The sequence below is a fragment of the Armigeres subalbatus genome, chromosome 1 (genome assembly GCF_024139115.2).
Source record: "Armigeres subalbatus isolate Guangzhou_Male chromosome 1, GZ_Asu_2, whole genome shotgun sequence".
Classification (NCBI taxonomy): Eukaryota; Metazoa; Arthropoda; class Insecta; order Diptera; family Culicidae; genus Armigeres; species Armigeres subalbatus.
In genome coordinates, this window is record NC_085139.1 from 255499405 (window position 1) to 255520799 (window position 21395).

Here is a 21395-nt window from a genome sequence, read left to right on the forward strand (position 1 = left end):
AGATCTGATCCGTTGTCGAGCGGCCGTCAACGAAACTGGCTTGATAACCTCCCACGGACTCATTCACTAATGGTGACAGACGACGTAAGATGATCTGGGATATCACTTTGTAGGCGGCATTAAGGATGGTGATCGCTCGAAAGTTCTCACACTCCAGCTTGTCGCCTTTCTTGTAGATGGGGCATATAACCCCTTCCTTCCACTCCTTCGGTAGCTGTTCAGTTTCCCAGATTCTGACTATCAATTTGTGCAGACAAGTGGCTAGCTTTTCCGGGCCCATCTTGATGAGCTCAGCTCCGATACCATCCTTACCAGCTGATTTATTGGTATTTAGCTGTTGGATGGCATCCTTAACTTTCCACAAGGTGGGGGCTGGTTGGTTTCCATCGTCCGCTGAACTGACGTAGTCATCTCCTCCGCTGCCTTGACTTTCACTGCCTGTACTCTCAGCGCCATTCAAATGTTCCTCGTAGTGCTGCTTCCACCTTTCGATCACCACACGTTCGTCCGTCAAGATGCTCCCATCCTTATCCCGACACATTTCGGCTCGCGGCACGAAGCCTTTGCGGGATGCGTTGAGCTTCTGATAGAACTTGCGTGTTCCTTGACAACGGCACAGCTGTTCCATCTCCTCGCACTCCGCTTCTTCCAGGCGGCGTTTCTTCTACTGAAAAAGGCAAGTCTGCTGTCTCCGCTTCCGTCTATAACGTTCCACGTTCTGCCAGGTACCTTGCTGTAGCGCGACCGCCCGCGCTGCGTCCTTCTCCTCCAGAATCTGTCTGCACTCTTCGTCGAACCAATCGTTCCGTCGACTTCGACCCATATACCCGACGTTGTTCTCCGCTGCGTCGTTAATGGCTGCTTTGACTGTATTCCAGCAGTCCTCAAGAGGGGCCCCATCAAGCTCACCCTCTTCCGTCAACGCTGCCTCGAGATGCTGCGCGTATGCAGTGGCGACATCAGGTTGCTTCAGTCGCTCTAGGTCATACCGCGGCGGTCGTCGGTACCGAACATTGTTGATGACGGATAGTTTTGGGCGCAGTTTAACCATCACCAGATAGTGGTCAGAGTCGATGTTAGCGCCACGATATGTCCTGACGTCGATAATGCCGTCCATCAATCAGAACGTGGTCGATTTGTGATTCTGTCTGCAGTGGTGATCTCCAGGTGTACCGATACGGGAGGCTGTGTTGGAAGTAGGTGCTGCGAATGGCCATATTCTTGGAGGCGGCGAAATCAATTAGTCGTAGGCCGTTTTCGTTCGTCAGCCGGTGAGCGCTGAACTTCCCAATAGTCGGTCTAAACTCCTCCTCTTGGCCAACCTGAGCGTTCAAATCTCCTATGATGATTTTGACGTCGTGGCTTGGGCAGCTGTCGTACTCACGTTCCAGCTGCGCGTAGAATGCGTCCTTATCATCATCAGTGCTTCCGGAGTGTGGGCTATGGACGTTGATTATGCTGAAGTTGAAGAACCGGCCTTTGATCCTCAACCTGCACATTCTTTCATTGATCGGCCACCACACGATCACGCGCCTTTGCATATCGCCCATCACTATGAAAGCTGTTCCCAGCTCGTGTGTGTTGCCGCAGCTCTGGTAGATGGTATGATTACCTCTAAACGTTCGCACCATTGATCCCTTCCAACAAACCTCCTGCAGCGCTACGATGCCGAATCCACGGTCCTTGAGCACATCGGCGAGTATGCATGTGCTCCCGATGAAGTTGAGAGATTTGCAGTTCCACGAACCGAGTTTCCAATCGCTAGTCCCTTTTCGTCGCAGTGGTCTTCGCCGATGGTTCCGGTCCATACTCTCTTGTTGATTGTTCGTCGCGTGAGTTTTTTTTTGGCTGGGCAAGTACCTGAAGGAATTCCCCGGGAAAATACCTGGAAGAATTTCCGGGAAAATACTTGGACGAATTCCTGGAAAAATCCTAAAGAAATTTCTAGAGGAATTCTTAAAGGATATTCTGAAGTAATTGCGGAAAGAATTTCAGAATGAAATCCATTAGATTCGCCATTAGATTTACGGAGGTATTCCCGGAAAAAATCCTGGAAGTTATCCCGAAGGAACTAAAGGAAGAGTTCCTGGAGATGTTCCTAAAAGAATTTCCGAAGGAATTTCTTATAGATTTACCAGTGAAATTATGAAGCGAAATCTGAGGATTTCCGTCATAAATTTCTGAAAAAACTTCTGGTGGAATTTTGAGAGGAAATTCCGTATGAATTCTTGAAGGAACTCTAGAATGAATTCCTGAAGGAAATGCCGGAGATTTTTCTGGAATGTCTAGAAGTAAAACTTGGAGAGAAGAAATGAAATCTTCAAGGAAATTCCTCATGAATTTCCTAAAAAAAATAGTGAGGGGTTTCTAGATAAGGAGAAATTACAATTACAGGAGAAGGATTTTCGAACGATTTTCAGAGGAATTTGTGGATAACTTTCCGGAGGAATTTAGAAGTTTCCAGGAACTCTTCCTTTAATTCCTCCGGGATAACTTCCACGAAAATCTCCGGGAATACCTCCATAAATCTAATAGCGAAATCCTCTAAGATTTCATTCTGGATTTTTTTCCGCAATTGCTTTAGAGTATCCTTCAAGAATTCTTCTAGAAATTTCTTTAGGAATTTCTCCAGGAATTCTTCCAAGTGTTTTCCCGGGAATTCCTTCAGGTACTTGTCCAGGATTTCCTTCAGCAATTTCTCCGGGAACTTTTCCGCGGAATTGTCCTAGAATTCTTTCCGTACTTCACTCGGAATTTACTCCAGAAGGATTTCAAGGAGAATTCTTGAGCCCGAAATGATTCGAGTTGTTTCGAACTTTCATATATTATGGATCTTGGATACCCTTTTAAGTTTTTGAGAATCTTTTGAATTTCAACCAACTATTTCTGAATATGATTGGTTCGTGAAGTGCACATGTTTTAGGGAATTCATTTCAGTACCCGTCCAATCTTTCGACTATTTATTATATTTTGCACCCCTCTGGCTACGCCCGTGTCTGCCGCACTTTACTTCTTTTTAAATTGAAATCATCATTCATAAGGCAACATATTGGAACCGATACCTTGTGGCAAATTAGCATAAGGTTCAAATGTCATCCAGCAAATCGACTTCTTTTTCTTGCTGTTCGCTTCTTTTTTTTTGCGGAGAGCCTACTCATTCGCTCAGATCTGATTTTGAACAAAGTACACAAACATTTCATAAGGTATCAAACTCTATATATTTCCACAAAATATTAACGTCCTTTTCAATACCTGTACAGCGCATAGATTATGGCAATATGCATAAACAACTTCAAAAATGCATCTGAGATTGATTTGATGTGCATCCTTCTCCTAATTACACAATTTTCTACATGTATTTTACATGAATGTAAAATTATGATGCAGTTGACTACCTTCTCAAATGTTCGTCAAGATTCAATGGATTGTTTACATGACCATATGATCGGTCTTCTCTCTGTGTACATGAAAAGTGATGCCGGTTTAGCAGCACTATAATATCAACACTTGAATTATGAAAAAATAAATAACCTGCGTTGCTTATGAATGCTTGCGTTTTCACAGTTCTAGCTCACATCCAATATTTAGTGTCAATATATAGCATGAAAAGCAACATTTTCATAGATTATTGCTTGATGTTTACGTAAATATTCGAGAAAACAAGCATAATATATAGAACAAATCAACACGCAACACTGAACGATGATTTTCGAGTATCTGCAAAGTATAAGAGAGCGTGAGAGTAAATCGACGGTTTCCCCTCCTGGAAAACATATTTTTTCAACTTTGCAATATTTTCAGCAAAATGCAGTTTTTTTAAATAATATTACGAAATTCATCCAAATGAAGCATCCCACGGATGTATTGAAGTCATCACTATGTGTTGATATAGTTTTAACACGAGAATGCTTCCCCGATTCAGCTGGGGAATGCATTTTCTCCTCGGTGGGCGGATCTTTTCCTGGGGGTGGTATAAGCACGTGGCTGGTTTTCTTGTCAATGACTGGATTACGGTAATTTGAGCCATAAGGCGATTGATTGAAAATCATACGTCCATTTGCCAAAGAGTCCATAGAAAAAAGGCTACTTTGATATTTTTGAAAATTTGGCCGCCATGTGGTGGTTTCTTGAGGCGAATGCTTTGATAGCACGTGCTATGTGTTCTCCGTCGAATAAACTTCTCACATCTATGAGAGCCTTGAGAAAATTGTCACGAAATCTGTCATTTTGTTGCAAGGCACAATAAAATTCAGAAATACCTAGTTATGGATCAAGTGATTCAAAGCGAACTGCTTGTGGTTCCTCAGATTTCAATTAATATTTTGAGGTTCATGGAAAATCTTTTTCTTAGTCTCCCAATAATCCATTTAAACGTACTTCGTCTTTCAAAACTTTCAAAAATGTTAATTGATCACATTTGCTGATTTCAACAACTTTTCTCACCTCTGGAAAACTTTTAGACTTTTAGGATATTTTTTTTATCAAAAAGTAATTTGGGTTCGACCATTTAGTAGTTTGTCAATAAATCATTCCAGAGGCTGATTTCCAAAATGTTTAGTATGGTGAACTTCGACTTTCTCCAACTCTGCCCAATAGTTTGTTGTATGAACTTTAAATTTTACTTATGCCGGCCTTAAAGTGCTAGTTACAGTAATTCAAATTGAATGATTGTTATTTTGTTATCCTTTAGTATAAGTTACTGCAACTAGCACTTTAAGGCCGGCATTAGTAAGTTGTTGTTGTTGTTGAGTTGTAGAAAAATCTTCAGATAAGATGACCTCCATACTAGATATTTTGAAATTCAACCTCTGCAATGAGGTTTACATGAGGTATATTGACAAACTACTAAATTATTGAACCCAAATTACTAAAAACCGTTGTCATATCACATTTCACAACCATTTAAGCAGATGAATTGCTCTTCGTTTTGTTTCATTCACAGCTACAAGAAGTTATTAATCAACAGAGTTGCCCATATTCGTAGAGTTTAAACTTACCCATATACGCCGCATAAAGGCCATATTGCGAGGACAACCCAGCGAGCGCCGCATAGGCAATGCCCTGCGGAATGATGGTGAATCCAAGTGTGACGCCCGCGATAATATCCGATATCACATCCTCGCGGCTGTAGGAAGTAATCCAGTTCAGGATGTTAATCCTTTTCCGAAGTGTGTTCTTGAGACATTGAACTCCACAAAAACTTCTCCTATTATGACTCGGTTTGAACTGTAGTGTCTTAAGTTCTTCGTTTTCCGTAACGGAATTCATATTTCCACCAGCTTACTCACTTTGAGGATTGAGAACAACTAACTCTAGTCCGATTACCATAAACGCACCGTTGATACTATTCTTCCACCCTTGCCAGCTCAAGACTGGAGGACACCAACAGCACATCCAAAATATATCATATCTTAAAACAACTACCCTAACTGTATCCTGGACAGCTGAAAAATTACGACACAATAAATCCTTCTTTTGGGGGAAACCACGAACTCGTCATCCCGGATGTCTAATCAACCGTCTCTGAAGTCGCGGCCCAGTTGACTGTGGATTGATTGGCTCGAGGCAAATAAAGAACGCACTGACCCGGCAGAACTACCGCCCGCGAATGGAACGAAACCTCGTTCGCAATCTACCGCCAGATAAAAATCTCATCTGCTAATGCCGTGTCTCTTATCAATTATCATCCACTCAACGTTGGACGGCTATTTGCATTAAGGGTATTATAATGCCACTAATCAAATAGAGCATCACCGTACGCGAAAGATGCCACCGCGTAAAACTATCTCACTGTTGACACTTATATCAAAAGTAGGACATGTGTTAACAAGAAGCACATTAAGGTGTGTTCTTGCTTCAGATATATGATTGCCTTTAGTATGATTGTAATTCAATCCTCGATAAACTTTTTTTATTTTGTTTTGTTTTTTTCTTGGTGGTCTATGCTTTGTTTGTCTTCCTTGTCTTGTTTAGCTCCTTCTTCTTCTTTGTATTTTACTGGTCTTCTTAGTTTCTTAGCTTTCTTTATGTTCACTGTATTCTTCGTATTCTTTTCCTTTTGTCTTTTTCTTTGTCTCCATTTACTTATTTGTCTTCTTTGTCGGTTCCATGACTTTTCGCAGGTGTACCTAAAAGGAACTATATTCTGCAGCATTTTTTTTTCAAAATCTTCTTAGATTATATTTATGTAACTAAGATAACAAACATAGGTACATTGAATATGTTTGCTAGCCACATGTTTTTGCAGTGCATAAATGGAATAACGTTAAAATAATAACGGATAATAACTGAGGGAATAATCGAAGGATATTAGACTGCAAGGCAAATATCCAATTTGAAATACTCAAAATTAGTAACGAATTGAGGAAAAAATATAATTTCATTTTTTATAGTTCTGTTGTTAACATACATATATGTATTTAGAACAAACTATTACTCTCTCTCTCTATTACCAGACAAAACACAAAAGAATATATGGAACCCTTGGGGTTCTGCTCTGACGCAACATGGCAGACATGGTCGGAATGAATTGTTCACGCGCAAATGAGTGCACCTAATTACACCCTGGTGGGGAAATCCCATCGAAAGTAAACGTCTACCGATGAAGATAAAGATGGGACGGGTAAGTATGCGGGGTTTTAATTACCATTATCTATTTGTCTCCAGTGGTTCATTGCTATGCATTTATCTCCGATAGGTTGTAAATTGACGCGGAAACTTATTAGCGTTTTTTAGCTGACAGTATCTTTCCATTGACTTTAATTTTATTGAAATATTTTAAACTCACGAGGTTGTATCGTGACTAGACATGTTTGGTATTGTGCAACGAACAATAATACTCCGGAAGACTTTTTTTTGGGCCAGCATCTATAGCATCAGAAGTGATATTCAGAGTCCCTGGTTGAGGACCATCTTACTCAAAGCCTATAAGATTCGAACCTCGACCACTTCCTGTATTTTTTTGCTGCTACCGTTTTTGTTATTACTTTATTATAATTTATAATTTTTAATTGTAAGCCAAGTTCATCACTTAGTTGCCACCGTTATAAAATGCAAACAATACACGGTAGCAAGAGCGAACGAGACCCAGAAACGAACTAATAAGAAAAGTAAGGATGAGATCAACAGATATGGTAAGATGGTTTTGAGATTCTTGCACACTTAAATTATTTTGTCGATCTCAGCAAAATTTTCGTACCGGGCGCAAGTCCAGATGGTCACTATTCTAGACTAACCCGGAATCTAACTGCTATGCCTAGCAGGGATGCGGTACATGTTGGACAGCAAAGCAACATCAGTCTTATTCTCATTATTATAGAGTTTTAGCACTTTCTCGGAAAACGTGCTGGGATTTTCACCTACCCCGGGCAATCTGAATTAGAGATGGGCATAACAGCTCATTGCAGTGAGCGGATCTGATCCGTTCAGCTCATTGAAAAGAGTCAGCTCCTTGGATTAGCTCTTCAGTTCTTTAATGCTACATATATTAAAACATAATTGTTAATATTATTATTTTAATTATTGTTCAAAAATTTAAAAAATGTATGTCATTCATTAATTTATTCATCCATTCATCATTCATCTATTTACCTCACTTTGAAATTTTTAAAATGTTAAGCAAGAGTGAGGTAATAATTTCTATTGAAAAACCGACAATTTCAAACTAATAACATTTATTACGCTTTTTCTAACCGTCTAGTTTTGAAGTTTAAGAATTCATTTAGAACCATCACATTTATTTCTATACAAAAACTAACTCAACAATATTTTCTGTTCATAATTCTAAGTTACATTTTGTTGATAACGTTTCTCAAATCGTTAATTTGAATAATTCAGTATCTAGTCTCTGATATGTATATGAACCATATCACGTGTCATAAGTTTTCTCTTCATACTGGGTGCAGTAAATCAATACCTTGTTTGCGCGCGCTTCTAACCCTTCTAACCATGCGTAGTTGACATTTTCATACAAGCGAGCCCATTCATCTATATTGGTTCCCGAAATGCGAGAGAAATAAAAACAAGAGGGTAAAAAAATTCAGAGCATGGTGCTACAAACAAACCGAGTGCATATGTAGCAGTATGCTGACGGGAAAACCCGTCGCAAGTAAAAGATCCGCTCCGTGCAAGACACAGCTCCCAGTTCGGTTCGTTTGAACCACACGGTTCGCTCGCTAGAATCGGTCGCGACTGATCCGGATCGAGATCCGTGTCGCACGGATCTGAGCTGGTGGCGCAGCTCTCGCTTCCATGTCACAGCAATTTTGAGCTGGACAACGACATGAGCGGAGCTGAGAGTTGTTCGGATCTTCGGATCTTTTGCTTGGTACGGTTCGTTCGCTACCGCACTAGGGTTATGCGCTAATTCGTCCATGGCGCTAGCATTCGTCATATCAAATTCTAAATCACTAAATACTCGCGAATCGTAAACTAAAATAATGAACTAATCATCTGGCGAGATAGAAAAAAGTGTACACTACGATCTGCATTCATTTAAATTACATTCCGGTGTTACTTACTTGAAATACAGTTAAATTTAACTTTGCGGCAGTGACTTTTTCACAATTTCCTACGCTATCCGTGCGACGAAGGAAAATCCAGTTCGTTTACTACTGTAGAAGACGCGCAACAACGTCACCAAAATCAACGTAATTCACTGATTCTCACCGCACTTTTTAACATAAATTTCTCACTGCGCACTAAATAAAAGCAATGTTTATTGCTCAAGTGAATAATTATTGCAAAATAACTGCCGGAAGGCGTTCAAATGATCTGTTTTTTCAAACTTTAGAGCGTTTGAAATTTATTTTCTTCGTCGCTTTGTTTATAGTCGAAAAACGCGTTGCCAAACTGGCGGTTTGAACTGAAATAATCTTATGTTACACATCTGATAATACATCATGCAGTCAATAAAAGAAGGTTTTTCAATTATTTTCCGCTAGCGTAATAAAAGTAAAGTCTTCCAAATAAATATTTTTCATACACACTCGTCATTCACACTAAAATTTTCCACTATTCCAAAAGTTTGAAACAGGAGAAATAATTTCATAACAGAAATCTGTTGGCAGCACTACCCACGTACATGTTGAGCATGTGTGTTAGTTGTTTGACAGACTGAGGCATTTAACTGAATGGCAGCACAATCGAAACCATTTTTATGCGGTCGAAATGGGATTGCAATAGGAAATTTTTGTTAACTGGAACCGAAAATAAACCTTTAAGTTTGTCTTTCAAAATTGACCGAAATGATAGTTATTCTTCATAAAGTCACAGATAAGTCGTCCAGTTATCCAAGAAATGGCTTGAGCTCAGGAACAAAGATTTGCAGTCCTGTTTTAAGTATGGTACATGCTCCTTGTGGTACAGAGAAAGAATACGTAGATGATCAATTTTCCGGTTTCAAATATGGTACATGCTCTCTGTAGTACAAAGAACAGAATGCGTTCACTGCATATGTTCTTGGTCATCCAAGAAATTCCTTTCGATCTACACGCGTAACTGAAGATCAATTTTCCGGTTTCAAATATGGTACATGCTCTCTGTAGTACAAAGAACAGAATGCGTTCACTGCATATGTTCTTGGTCATCCAAGAAATCCCTGGAGTAAGGCCTTTCGATCTACACGCGTAACTGAAGATCAATTTTCCGGTTTCAAATATGGTACATGCTCTCTGTAGTACAAAGGACAGAATGCGTTCACTGCATATGTTCTTGGTCATCCAAGAAATCCCTGTAGTAAGGCCTTTCGATCTACACGCGTAACTGAAGATCAATTTTCCGGTTTCAAATATGGTACATGCTCTCTGTAGTACAAAGAACAGATTGCGTTCACTGCATATGTTCTTGGTCATCCAAGAAATCCCTGGAGTAAGGCCTTTCGATCTACACGCGTAACTGAAGATCAATTTTCCGGTTTCAAATATGGTACATGCTCTCTGTGGTACAAAGAACAGAATGCGTTCACTGCATATGTTCTTGGTCATCCAAGAAATCCCTGGAGTAAGGCCTTCCGATCTACACGCGTAACTGAAGATCAATTTTCCGGTTTCAAATATGGTACATGCTCTCTGTAGTACAAAGAACAGAATGCGTTCACTGCATATGTTCTTGGTCATCCAAGAAATCCCTGTAGTAAGGCCTTTCGATCTACACGCGTAACTGAAGATCCATTTTCCGGTTTCAAATATGGTACATGCTCTCTGTAGTACAAAGAACAGAATGCGTTCACTGCATATGTTCTTGGTCATCCAAGAAATCCCTGGAGTAAGGCCTTTCGATCTACACGCGTAACTGAAGATCAATTTTCCGGTTTCAAATATGGTACATGCTCTCTGTGGTACAAAGAACAGAATGCGTTCACTGCATATGTTCTTGGTCATCCAAGAAATCCCTGGAGTAAGGCCTTCCGATCTACACGCGTAACTGAAGATTAATTTTCCGGTTTCAAATATGGTACATGCTCTCTGTAGTACAAAGGACAGAATGCGTTCACTGCATATGTTCTTGGTCATCCAAGAAATCTCTGGAGTAAGGCCTTCCGATCTACATGCGTAACTGAAGATCAATTTTCCGGTTTCAAATATGGTACATGCTCTCTGTAGTACAAAGAACAGAATGCGTTCACTGCATATGTTCTTGGTCATCCAAGAAATCCCTGGAGTGAGGCCTTTCGATCTACACGCGTAACTGAAGATCAATTTTCCGGTTTCAAATATGGTACATGCTCTCTGTAGTACAAAGAACAGAATGCGTTCACTGCATATGTTCTTGGTCATCCAAGAAATCCCTGGAGTAAGGCCTTTCGATCTACACGCGTAACTGAAGATCAATTTTCCGGTTTCAAATATGGTACATGCTCTCTGTAGTACAAAGAACAGAATGCGTTCACTGCATATGTTCTTGGTCATCCAAGAAATCCCTGGAGTAAGGCCTTCCTATCTACACGCGTAACTGAAGATCAATTTTCTGGTTTCAAATATGGTACATGCTCTCTGTAGTACAAAGGACAGAATGCGTTCACTGCATATGTTCTTGGTCATCCAAGAAATCTCTGGAGTGAGGCCTTCCGATCTACACGCGTAACTGAAGATCAATTTTCCGGTTTCAAATATGGTACATGTTCTCTGTAGTACAAAGAACAGAATGCGTTCACTGCATGTGTTCTTGGTCATCCAAGAAATCCCTGAAGTAAGGCCTTTCGATCTACAAGCGTAACTGAAGATCAATTTTCCGGTTTCAAATAGAGTAGAGTGGGGCAAGAGTACGCACTTAGTTTTCAATCGATCATGTGGCCCTTATGAAGCAAGCTTCTGCATATCAAATCAGTGTCGATGATTCATATACTCTTCCTTTATGTTACCCAGTAAAAAAAATATTTAAATTATTGAGATTCGTTTTAGTAGAACCTTTATTGCAAGACAAGTGAAAAACGCACTCTTACCCCACCGGTGGGGTAAAAGTGCGCACCGGGTGGGGTAAGAGTACGCATTTATCCAATCATGTGCTTTAAGTATATATTAACACAAATAAGAGTTAATAACATTTAATTGATGTTTAATGAGCATATATTAGGGAATGTTTAAAGATTACGTAACTCTTAAAGGGGGAGGGGGTTCTAAAAATGTGCACTTTCATACGAATAACCATTGTTTTTTATATATACAGAAAAACTACAGAGATAAAAATATATATCACGTTTAGCGTGGCGTATACAAAGGCATTTTCCTTAAAGAAAGTTCACCAATCACGTAACGTAAATTTTGACTATTTCATCACCCCCCCCCCTATCTCACACTATTTGTATGAATCCTCTAGAAATTATATGGATCGTCACACATCTCGTAACCCCTCCCAGCTAAACGTTGCGTAATTTATGAATGTTTCTTTTGATTAAATGAAATTATTATTTAGACGAAGTTGTGTTTTCGTACTATGTTTAGGTGTACAACAAGTCCTAATACAATTTCATTATATCGCTTCAGTGCTTTGTTCGCTAAATCCTTTCTAACACCGAACTACTTCAACTTATCCTAAAAACTTGTGATAATTTCGAATTCTGTCCCTTTTTTCTTAGTTGTGAATCTTTACGCTTTGGAAGAAGTCTTATTTCGGCCGGACATACGGGTTTGACATCATAACTTGAAGATTCATATGCGTACTCTTGCCCCACCGGTTCCTGCGTACTTTTACCCCACAGTCCCAAAAATTATTCAAGTAATGGTTTTGACTTCTTGGAAAACCAACCGGATTGGTGTTCTTTACCATAAAGTACTCTATACAATAGGTTATCGAAATGGTATAATGTTCACCTGATTGAACGTATATATGGTAATGAAATACTAGTTGCGGAAATCCAATTATTTTTAGCAAAATGACCAAAAAGTTAACTAACTCCATATCTCCCTTGTTGTTTATTCAAATCGTTCACAATTACACATGATAATGGTTGGCCAGAATACCTGTCAAACTGATGCAGTGCTACTAGTTTATCTTTTTTTATTACTTCAAAAAATCGAAAACGTACTCTTACCCCACGCGCACTCTTGCCCCACTCTACTCTATGGTACATGATCTCTGTAGTACAAAGAACAGAATGCGTTCACTGCATATGTTCTTGGTCATCCAAGAAATCCCTGGAGTAAGGCCTTTCGATCTACACGCGTAACTGAAGATCAATTTTCCGGTTTCAAATATGGTACATGCTCTCTGTGGTACAAAGATCAGAATGCGTTCACTGCATATGTTCTTGGTCATCCAAGAATTCTCTGGCGTAAGGCCTCCAGATCTACACGCGTAACTGAAGATTAATTTTCCGGTTTCAAATATGGTACATGCTCTCTGTAGTACAAAGGACAGAATGCGTTCACTGCATATGTTCTTGGTCATCCAAGAAATCTCTGGAGTAAGGCCTTCCGATCTACACGCGTAACTGAAGATCAATTTTCCGGTTTCAAATATGGTACATGCTCTCTGTAGTACAAAGGACAGAATGCGTTCACTGCATATGTTCTTGGTCATCCAAGAAATCCCTGGAGTAAGGCCTTTCGATCTACACGCGTAACTGAAGATCAATTTTCCGGTTTCAAATATGGTACATGCTCTCTGTAGTACAAAGAACAGAATGCGTTCACTGCATATGTTCTTGGTCATCCAAGAAATCCCTGGAGTAAGGCCTTTCGATCTACACGTGTAACTGAAGATCAATTTTCCGGTTTCAAATATGGTACATGCTCTCTGTGGTACAAAGAACAGAATGCGTTCACTGCATATGTTCTTGGTCATCCAAGAAATCCCTGGAGTGAGGCCTTCCGATCTACACGCGTAACTGAAGATCAATTTTCCGGTTTCAAATATGGTACATGAACTCTGTAGTACAAAGAACAGAATGCGTTCACTGCATATGTTCTTGGTCATCCAAGAAATCCCTGGAGTAAGGCCTTTCGATCTACACGCGTAACTGAAGATCAATTTTCCGGTTTCAAATATGGTACATGCTCTCTGTGGTACAAAGATCAGAATGCGTTCACTGCATATGTTCTTGGTCATCCAAGAAATCCCTGGAGTAAGGCCTTCCGATCTACACGCGTAACTGAAGATCAATTTCCCGGTTTCAAATATGGTACATGCTCTCTGTAGTACAAAGAACAGAATGCGTTCACTGCATATGTTCTTGGTCATCCAAGAAATCCCTGAAGTAAGGCCTTTCGATCTACACGCGTAACTGAAGATAAATTTTCCGGTTTCAAACATGGTACATGCTCTCTGTAGTACAAAGAACAGAATGCGTTCACAGCATATGTTCTTGGTCAACCAAGAAATCCCTGGAGTAAGGCCTTTCGATCTACACGCGTAGCTGATGATCAATCTCAAAAAGTAGTGGACGTCATATTTGAATCATCCCTTTATTTGTGTTTAATTTAAGTTTAACAGTTTAACATTGTCTTTATTTAAGTTTAACATCAAGTTCAACACAAATGTATTCAATATGAAGAGAGCATGTACCATATTTGAAATCGGAACATTGATCTTCAGCTACGCGTGTAGATCAAATTGCCTTACTCCAGGGATTTTTTGAATGACCAAGAACATATGATGTGAGGGCATTCTGTTATTCGTACTACAGAAAGCATGTACCATATTTGAAACCGGAAAATTGATCTTCAGTTACGCGTGTAGATCGAAAGGCCTTACTCCAGGGATTTTTTGGATGACCAGAAATATATGCAGTGAACGCATTCTGTTCTTTGTACTACAGAGAGCATGTACTATATTTGAAACCGGAAAATTGATCTTCAGTTACGCGTGTAGATCTGAAGGCCTCCACTTCACGTATTTCTTGGATAACCGCGAACGTCTTCCATACGCAGATTCGGTTAAATGTACTACAATGGGTACATTACATTAACAAAACAGGCCTGTAGATCATTGGTTACGCGTGTAGACCTGAAGGGCTTTACTTCAGGGATTTCTTGGATAACCGTGAAGATCTTCCATACGCAGATTCTATCATATGTACCACAATGGGTATATTACAATTACAAAACAGGCCTGTAGATCATTGGTTACGCGCGTAGATCTGTAGACCTCCACTTCAGGTATTTCTTGGATATCTGCGAACGTCTTCCATACGCAGATTCTGTTATATGTATCATAATGGGTACATTACATTAACAAAATAGGCCTTTAGATCATTGGTTACGCGTGTAGATCTGAAGGCTTTCACTTCCGGTATTTCTTGGATAACCGTGAACGTCTTCCATACGCAGATTCTGTTATATGTACTACAATGGATACATAACATTTAAAAAACAGGCCTGTAGATCATTGGTTACGCGTGTAGACCTGAAGGCCTTCACTTCCGGTATTTCTTGGATAACCGTGAAGATCTTCCATACGCAGATTCTATCATATGTACCACAAAGGGTATATTACATTTACAAAACAGGCCTGTAGATCATTGGTTACGCGCGTAGATCTGAAGACCTCCACTTCAGGTATTTCTTGGATATCCGCGAACGTCTTCGATACACAGATTCTGTTATATGTACTACAATGGGTACATTACATCAGCAAAAAAGGCCTGTAGATTATTGGTTACGCGTGTAGAACTGAAGGCCTTCACTTCAGGGATTTCTTGGCTAACCGTGAAGATCTTCCATACGCAGATTCTATCATATGTACCACAATGGATATATTACATTTACAAAACAGGCCTGTAGATCATTGGTTACGCGTGTAGACCTGAAGGGCTTTACTTCAGGGATTTCTTGGATAACCGTCAAGATCTTCCATACGCAGATTCTATCATGTGTACCACAAAGGGTATATTACATTTACAAAACAGGCCTGTAGATCATTGGTTACGCGTGTAAATCTGAAGGCCTCCACTTCTGGTATTTCTTAGATAACTGCGATTGTCTTCCATACGCAGATTCTGTTATATGTACTACAATGGGTACATGACATTTACAAAATAGGCCTGTAGATCATTGGTTACGCGTGTAGACCTGAAGGCCTTCACTTCAGGGATTTCTTAGATAAACGTGGAGATCTTCCATACGCAGATTCTATCATATGTACCACAAAGGGTATATTACATTTACAAAACAGGCCTGTAGATCATTGGTTACGCGTGAAGATCTGAAGAACTCCACTTCTAGAGTGCTTTGAAAATAGGTCGTATGTGCAAAAGAGAGTCTCTCTTTGGATCTATTCTCTTTCGATTATTACGAAACTATATAAAAATTTACTTCGAATTTCTTGGCAGATATCCAAAGACAATAGCTTTGTCTATCATTCTGAAGTGGAAATGTAGCAAAACATGCTATACTTGCCGATATATTAGCGAAAGAGAGCGTGATCAAAGAGAATCTCTCTTTTGCACATACGACCTATTCTCAAAGCAATCTAGACTTCAGGTATTTCTTGGATAGCCGCGAACATCCTCCGTACACATATTCTATTCAATGTTTCACAATCTACACATATCATATTCAGAACAGGCCAATATTAATTGAATTTATGTAATTTTTATTTAACACGGTATGATACCGCATAAAAAACTAATTTGGTGTACTTGTAGAAATCGCACACCAATACCAACAGATTTATTTGGCAGCAATCCATCGAGTTTCAGACTGGACGAATGAAAATTCTCATGGACGTAAACAGATTTTCATAAGACAAATTTGAAAAATTTGAAGGGTATTTTTGATTGCCGATTCTCAATAAACTATGATTTGTTCAATGCGCTAATAGTACACAATGAAAACTAGGAACTCTAACATACGTGTTACATACAACTTAGTTAGAGAAAGTAGTTGGGCTGGCGTATAAATTAGATTTGAAAACCAAGCACTACCTACTACGACGGGAATTAGCTCACTACCCTACTAGGTATCTTTTGTGCGTCCGTTCGTAGCGCCGAATATGTGGGTATGGGTTAAGAAATAGACCTCAAGCTAGATTATTTTTGATTGTGTATTTTTTATTCCTCTCTGCAGCAGAAATGATTTTTCTGTTGCTTGGTTAGAAGGTGCTGTCGCTTGGCTTGATGATGCTTGAGGTGCAAATAATATACGATCAGCACGTGCGCGGTACTGCACTGGAATGCTCATACAAGCTCGCTTGTGATGTGTACCGCGAGCGTGGTATTTTCGTTTGTGCTGTACAAAATACAACAGCGCGCGTACTCGAGTTCGTACGCTCGAGGGAGTTTCTCTAGGCGCGTGTTTGACAATGATTTCATCAATTTAAAGTGAGCTGCTGAGCTGGGCTTCATTAAAAAAGATCCATGGCTCATCAGCTCAATGTAAGGAAGCGAATCTTTGGAACAGCTCCTGAGCGGAGCGCCCATCTCTAATCTGAATGCCAAAGGGGATTAGGCTCTGTGGATCTCATTCACCTGACTTAAATCCTATAAGCGTTTGCACCAGATGTATTAATTGTGGTGGTTCAGGAACCTTCTTACAATACTGCAAGTTCCAAGAACCACTGTCTTTTGGATGCTATGGAGGTTATGAGATAGTTCCAGCTCTCCTAAGGATCTCAGAAGAGATTTCGGGATGAATTATACGCACGTCCTCCAGGTGCCACATCTGTTTCAACTCCTTCGCCAAGTCGTGGTACTTCGTTATCTTGTTGGAGAATGTTGTTTGGACATTATGGTCTAGCGGTACAGCAATGTCGATGAGGGTTACCCACTTTATCCTTTTGTCGTAGGCCACATTATCGGGCCGATTGACACGAATGAGGACATCCGTTATGATCTCGCGATCCCAGTACAGCTTCACGAAACTATTTTCCAGAACCGGGACAGGCACATATTTGTAGTAGGCGACAAACTGGTTAACCAAGTTGTGCTTAAAGCAAGCTGTTGGTGTACAATCTTCGCTACATCGTTACACGAGTAAAAATCCGTTCCTGGAAATGAGAAAAAAATTCATGATTTCATGAATCCAACGTATTTTCATGTTATGAAAATACACCATGAATATAAATCATGATTTCATGATTTATTTTCGCGTAACGCAACCAATGCGTTACAATTTGGTTGTTGAGATGAAAAAAAAAATAAAAAAATATGCCCCTCCTGATGCTGAGAGTCCTGGACCGTAACACCTTTTCTTCATCGGTAATTTGTAGGGATGTGCTGCACATCCCTATAGCGTGCTGCATTAGCCTGATGACGTTACCGTCTATCTTATACAACTACAGTACCTTATGGAGGTACGAGTGAGGTACTGAGTCGTATGCCTTTTTATAGTCGATACTCGATATACGCCATGCTCAGGTATCTTATATATTACCGATGAGAGCACTTTGTACAGACTCGAAAAACACGTTATTGGTCTGTACTTGGCTGGGTTCAAAGTGCTCCGATCCTTCGGCAGACACCTAGTGATGAATTCCGATAGCTGCACGGGGTTATCTAGTACCGTGTTGAAGCATTCCGCCATCCGCCCGTGGACCGTTGTGAGTTTTCTATACCAGAAATTATGCACAAAATCGGGTCCTGGTGCAGTCCAATTCCTGGTATATCAAGAGCACTCAATTGTGAAACCCACAGAGCTCGGTGAGATCACGGAGCTCTGTGGGTTTCACAATTTCAGCAACATTCCGAACTAGCCTCGTTGATCGGTTCCCCTGCTTGTACTGTGTTAGTCGACCAACCTTTGCCAAAGAAAAAAACAAAGAGATAGTTGCACGAAAGAGAGATAGATTGAGGCAAAAGAGAAATTAGAAGTGTGATGAAAAACAAAAGGAATAAATCAAGTCAGAAAGTGTTTTATCGGTCTGAGACAGAAGTGTTTCTTTAACTAAAGACTGTCACGAAAAACCTCAACTTAACCCTACGCCTATACTTTACAGTGGTGACAAGGATAAAGTCAGTTATTCGCATCTCACTTAAGATTATGTGAGAAATGATTTATTTTACTGTAATCGACGAAAGCTCAACAGGGAAAGAATTTGGATGCAGTGATGGTATTGGCTGATTTTATTATTATTTTTTATATGATGCCATTTTGCTACACGTTTTCTTATCTTCAGTATATTTGTATGCATTGATTGCGTGCTGTATAGTACACTAAGATAGGGAATTTCGCTTGATTAGGATATCAGCGTCATTTAGAACAGTTGTTAAGTGAATTTTAGTGCAATTTGCATGAAAACAAGCATGGACCTCATTAAGAAAATCACTATTTTTATACAGCAAAAATGCCATTTTGTATTGTGCTTTCTTCTTGATTCTTATTGATACTGCATACTGCATTATGCTCATTGTTCTTTTGTATTCTTTGGTTTAAAGCACAGTGAATGAGGCTATTTTATTTACACCATTTTTGGCGTGTAGTTTTTTTTAAGAAAGAGCCATGCAGAATAGGTATACGTTTGCATACGTTTTGACAGTTTTCCCATTGAAAAACTGTCAAAACGCACGCAAACGTATCCATTAGGGGAAGGGGGCAAAATTATTGTCTTATTTGTAACGCTATTCATGGGTATTTTTACATTATGCAACAGTTAAACAAGATAGCTAGTTGATGCAATTCAAAAATTGTCAAACATCTCAATCATATTGATAATATTCACATTTCAAAAAATTGGTGATATTCTGTTGTCGGAAAATTCATGAGGCAAAACTCCTTTTAGCTGGCAACTACTAGGGAACAAAGTACCATGCGTCGGCGAATCAGCATTCTGGTATGGATAGTGCGTGGAGACGCAAGTACATTGTAGGTTAGCGCCACTAGGGCGTTTTGCCTCGCCAAAATGTTAGATGTTTCTTCAAAATGTGGACATTTTCGGTTTTTCCGACCTTCCCATACACTATTTTGAAACTTTTTTCGCCTAACCTACATAATTTTAGATCTAGTTTTGTTACGGCCATCTTAATGACGGTAAATATGACGGAAACCACAAAAGGCGTTTTGCATCGGGGGGGCGTTTTGGGGCCTCTTCCCCTACTCTTGACCCACACGTTTAGATCACACAACCCAAAATGAAGTTCAAACAACTCAAAATTAAGTTCATTTCACTTAATTTGGACCGCCGTTGGTGAGGGAAGCCAATTTTGATTTGGATGGCCGAACTCGGATTTGAGTAGTTTCCGTTTACACTCAGAAATAATATTAATCCAAGAATGTTTTGAAATTATACTTATTTGTCATTTCTATGAATTATACTTGCTTCAGATTAAAATGTATACTACCTTTCATTATGATTTATACTAAGCAAGAATAACGTTAAAATATGTTTGTTTGCATTCTGTCTTTTGCAGATTTTGATATTTTCTTCATACGCGTGGTGATTTCGATCAATTTAATACTTCTTTCAATAAACAGACTAAGGACGACTAAAAAGTAAGAAACTGAGCATATGGTTACAAACGTTGAGATTCATATTAATTTTCTTTTTCTAGATCCGCTATTCGTTTATATGCATATAAGTTAAATTGTTGTGCAATGCGGAAAAGCACGCCTTTCCGGAGGAAATTTACAGCGCTCGACATTGATCTTTGCCATTTTGTTTGCTTGGTTGCCCCTGTCAACCGGAATGTAAAAAAACCTCTTTCATCGAACCAAACCAAACCAATTCCGAAACTCGCACAATGCCTCTTCCTTGGCCGCCCAGCCACACCGTTTATCAAACGCGTCAGAAGCGAGTACCAAATTAAGTCTCGCTGCCCCCTTCGGCGGTCTCAAGTAATGAAGATTCGGGCTGACGCAATTTATCTCAGGCACGTAGTAAATGATTCTATGTAAGTAATGAATCGAAGTGTTATCTTTGAATGAAAATAGATATCTAACGTTAAATCGTTAAAATTATTTTCAGCTCTACGGCAAAGTCTGCTTCAAACGGACCAACGCCGGTCTCCATTTCAGTGATTTTTCTTCACTGCGACGTTTCTTTGAATTTGCCGGATATGCGAGAGCCAGTCAAGAATTGATGGTGATGTGACCAGGACGATTCGAACCACAAAAAATAACTACCGCATGTTATTCTCTCGCGCTTTTGATTGCATATTACTCCACCAAGATTAATTAAATATGAATTTGTTGTGATAAGTATCCTTTTATTTATATCATTCTGAAAACGAAAAAGAAAAACAAACAACATAACCTAAATATTTTGGATCATAATTTTCACAGAAGTATAATCTAAAACAGCGGTTCTCAACCTGGGGTACATGTACCCCTGGGGGTACCTTCGCCGGGCCCAGGGGGTATCTCGGACAAAAATGCGTAATGGCGGATGAATTACAATTTTAATCAAAACTTATTGATAAAGTTTTGATAATTTCCTATTTTTTTATTTCGAAACTTTGTCTTGTACATAATGGCGATCAGTAAATCATGACCAATTAAATCCTGCCTTCTACATCCAGTACAATGGATAGAGGGCTGTGGGACAAAAGATCAAAAGGGCAAAACCTCGAATGAACAAATTTAAAAAATCTTCTTTGCAATCTACCTGATCAAAACTGCATGTTGAGTAATATGTTAAGAATATGATTCCTAACTAAAATCTAGAGTCTACAAATTCAGAAGCCTCCATTTGAGCGACATGAAGGCTTTTTCCCGAAAAGCTCAGTTGCTTCGAAGCAAGAAAATTGGAAGCATCCTTATACGCTTCTCGGAAACCTCCTTCGAAGCAGCTCGGAGGACTCCTTTTAAAAGGTTCAGAAGACTTTTTTTTTCAAGAGGCCCGGAAGCCTCATTTCAAGTGACCCGGAAGTGAGAATAACGGAAATTTTCTTTCAAGAGGCCGGATTCCTTCTTTTAAGTTTTTTTTCCTATATTTTTTTTTGTTTTTTCTGCTTCTTTCAAAAGCGTCGGAATGACTTTTCAAGGGGCTCGGAAGGCATTTTTCACCAGGCTCGAAATACTCCTTTT

The 21395-nt window shown here is 39.6% G+C and overlaps 2 protein-coding genes across 2 annotated transcripts in view; one reads left to right on the top strand and one right to left on the bottom strand.

The window, feature by feature from the left end:
* LOC134213033 (sodium-independent sulfate anion transporter) overlaps window positions 1-5609 on the bottom strand; it is a 33283-nt gene extending 27674 nt beyond the window's left edge. Inside the window, exon 1 of the mRNA XM_062691511.1 lies at window positions 4998-5609. Coding sequence (XP_062547495.1) covers window positions 4998-5268 — 271 coding nt within the window. The 5' untranslated portion in view covers window positions 5269-5609. The remainder of the gene's footprint in view (window positions 1-4997) is intronic.
* LOC134207222 (uncharacterized) overlaps window positions 1-20449 on the top strand; it is a 123585-nt gene extending 103136 nt beyond the window's left edge. Inside the window, exons 2-4 of the mRNA XM_062682944.1 lie at window positions 19781-19862; window positions 19922-20260; window positions 20335-20449. Coding sequence (XP_062538928.1) covers window positions 19781-19862; window positions 19922-20260; window positions 20335-20449 — 536 coding nt within the window. The remainder of the gene's footprint in view (window positions 1-19780; window positions 19863-19921; window positions 20261-20334) is intronic.
* Window positions 20450-21395: the final 946 nt, after the last annotated feature.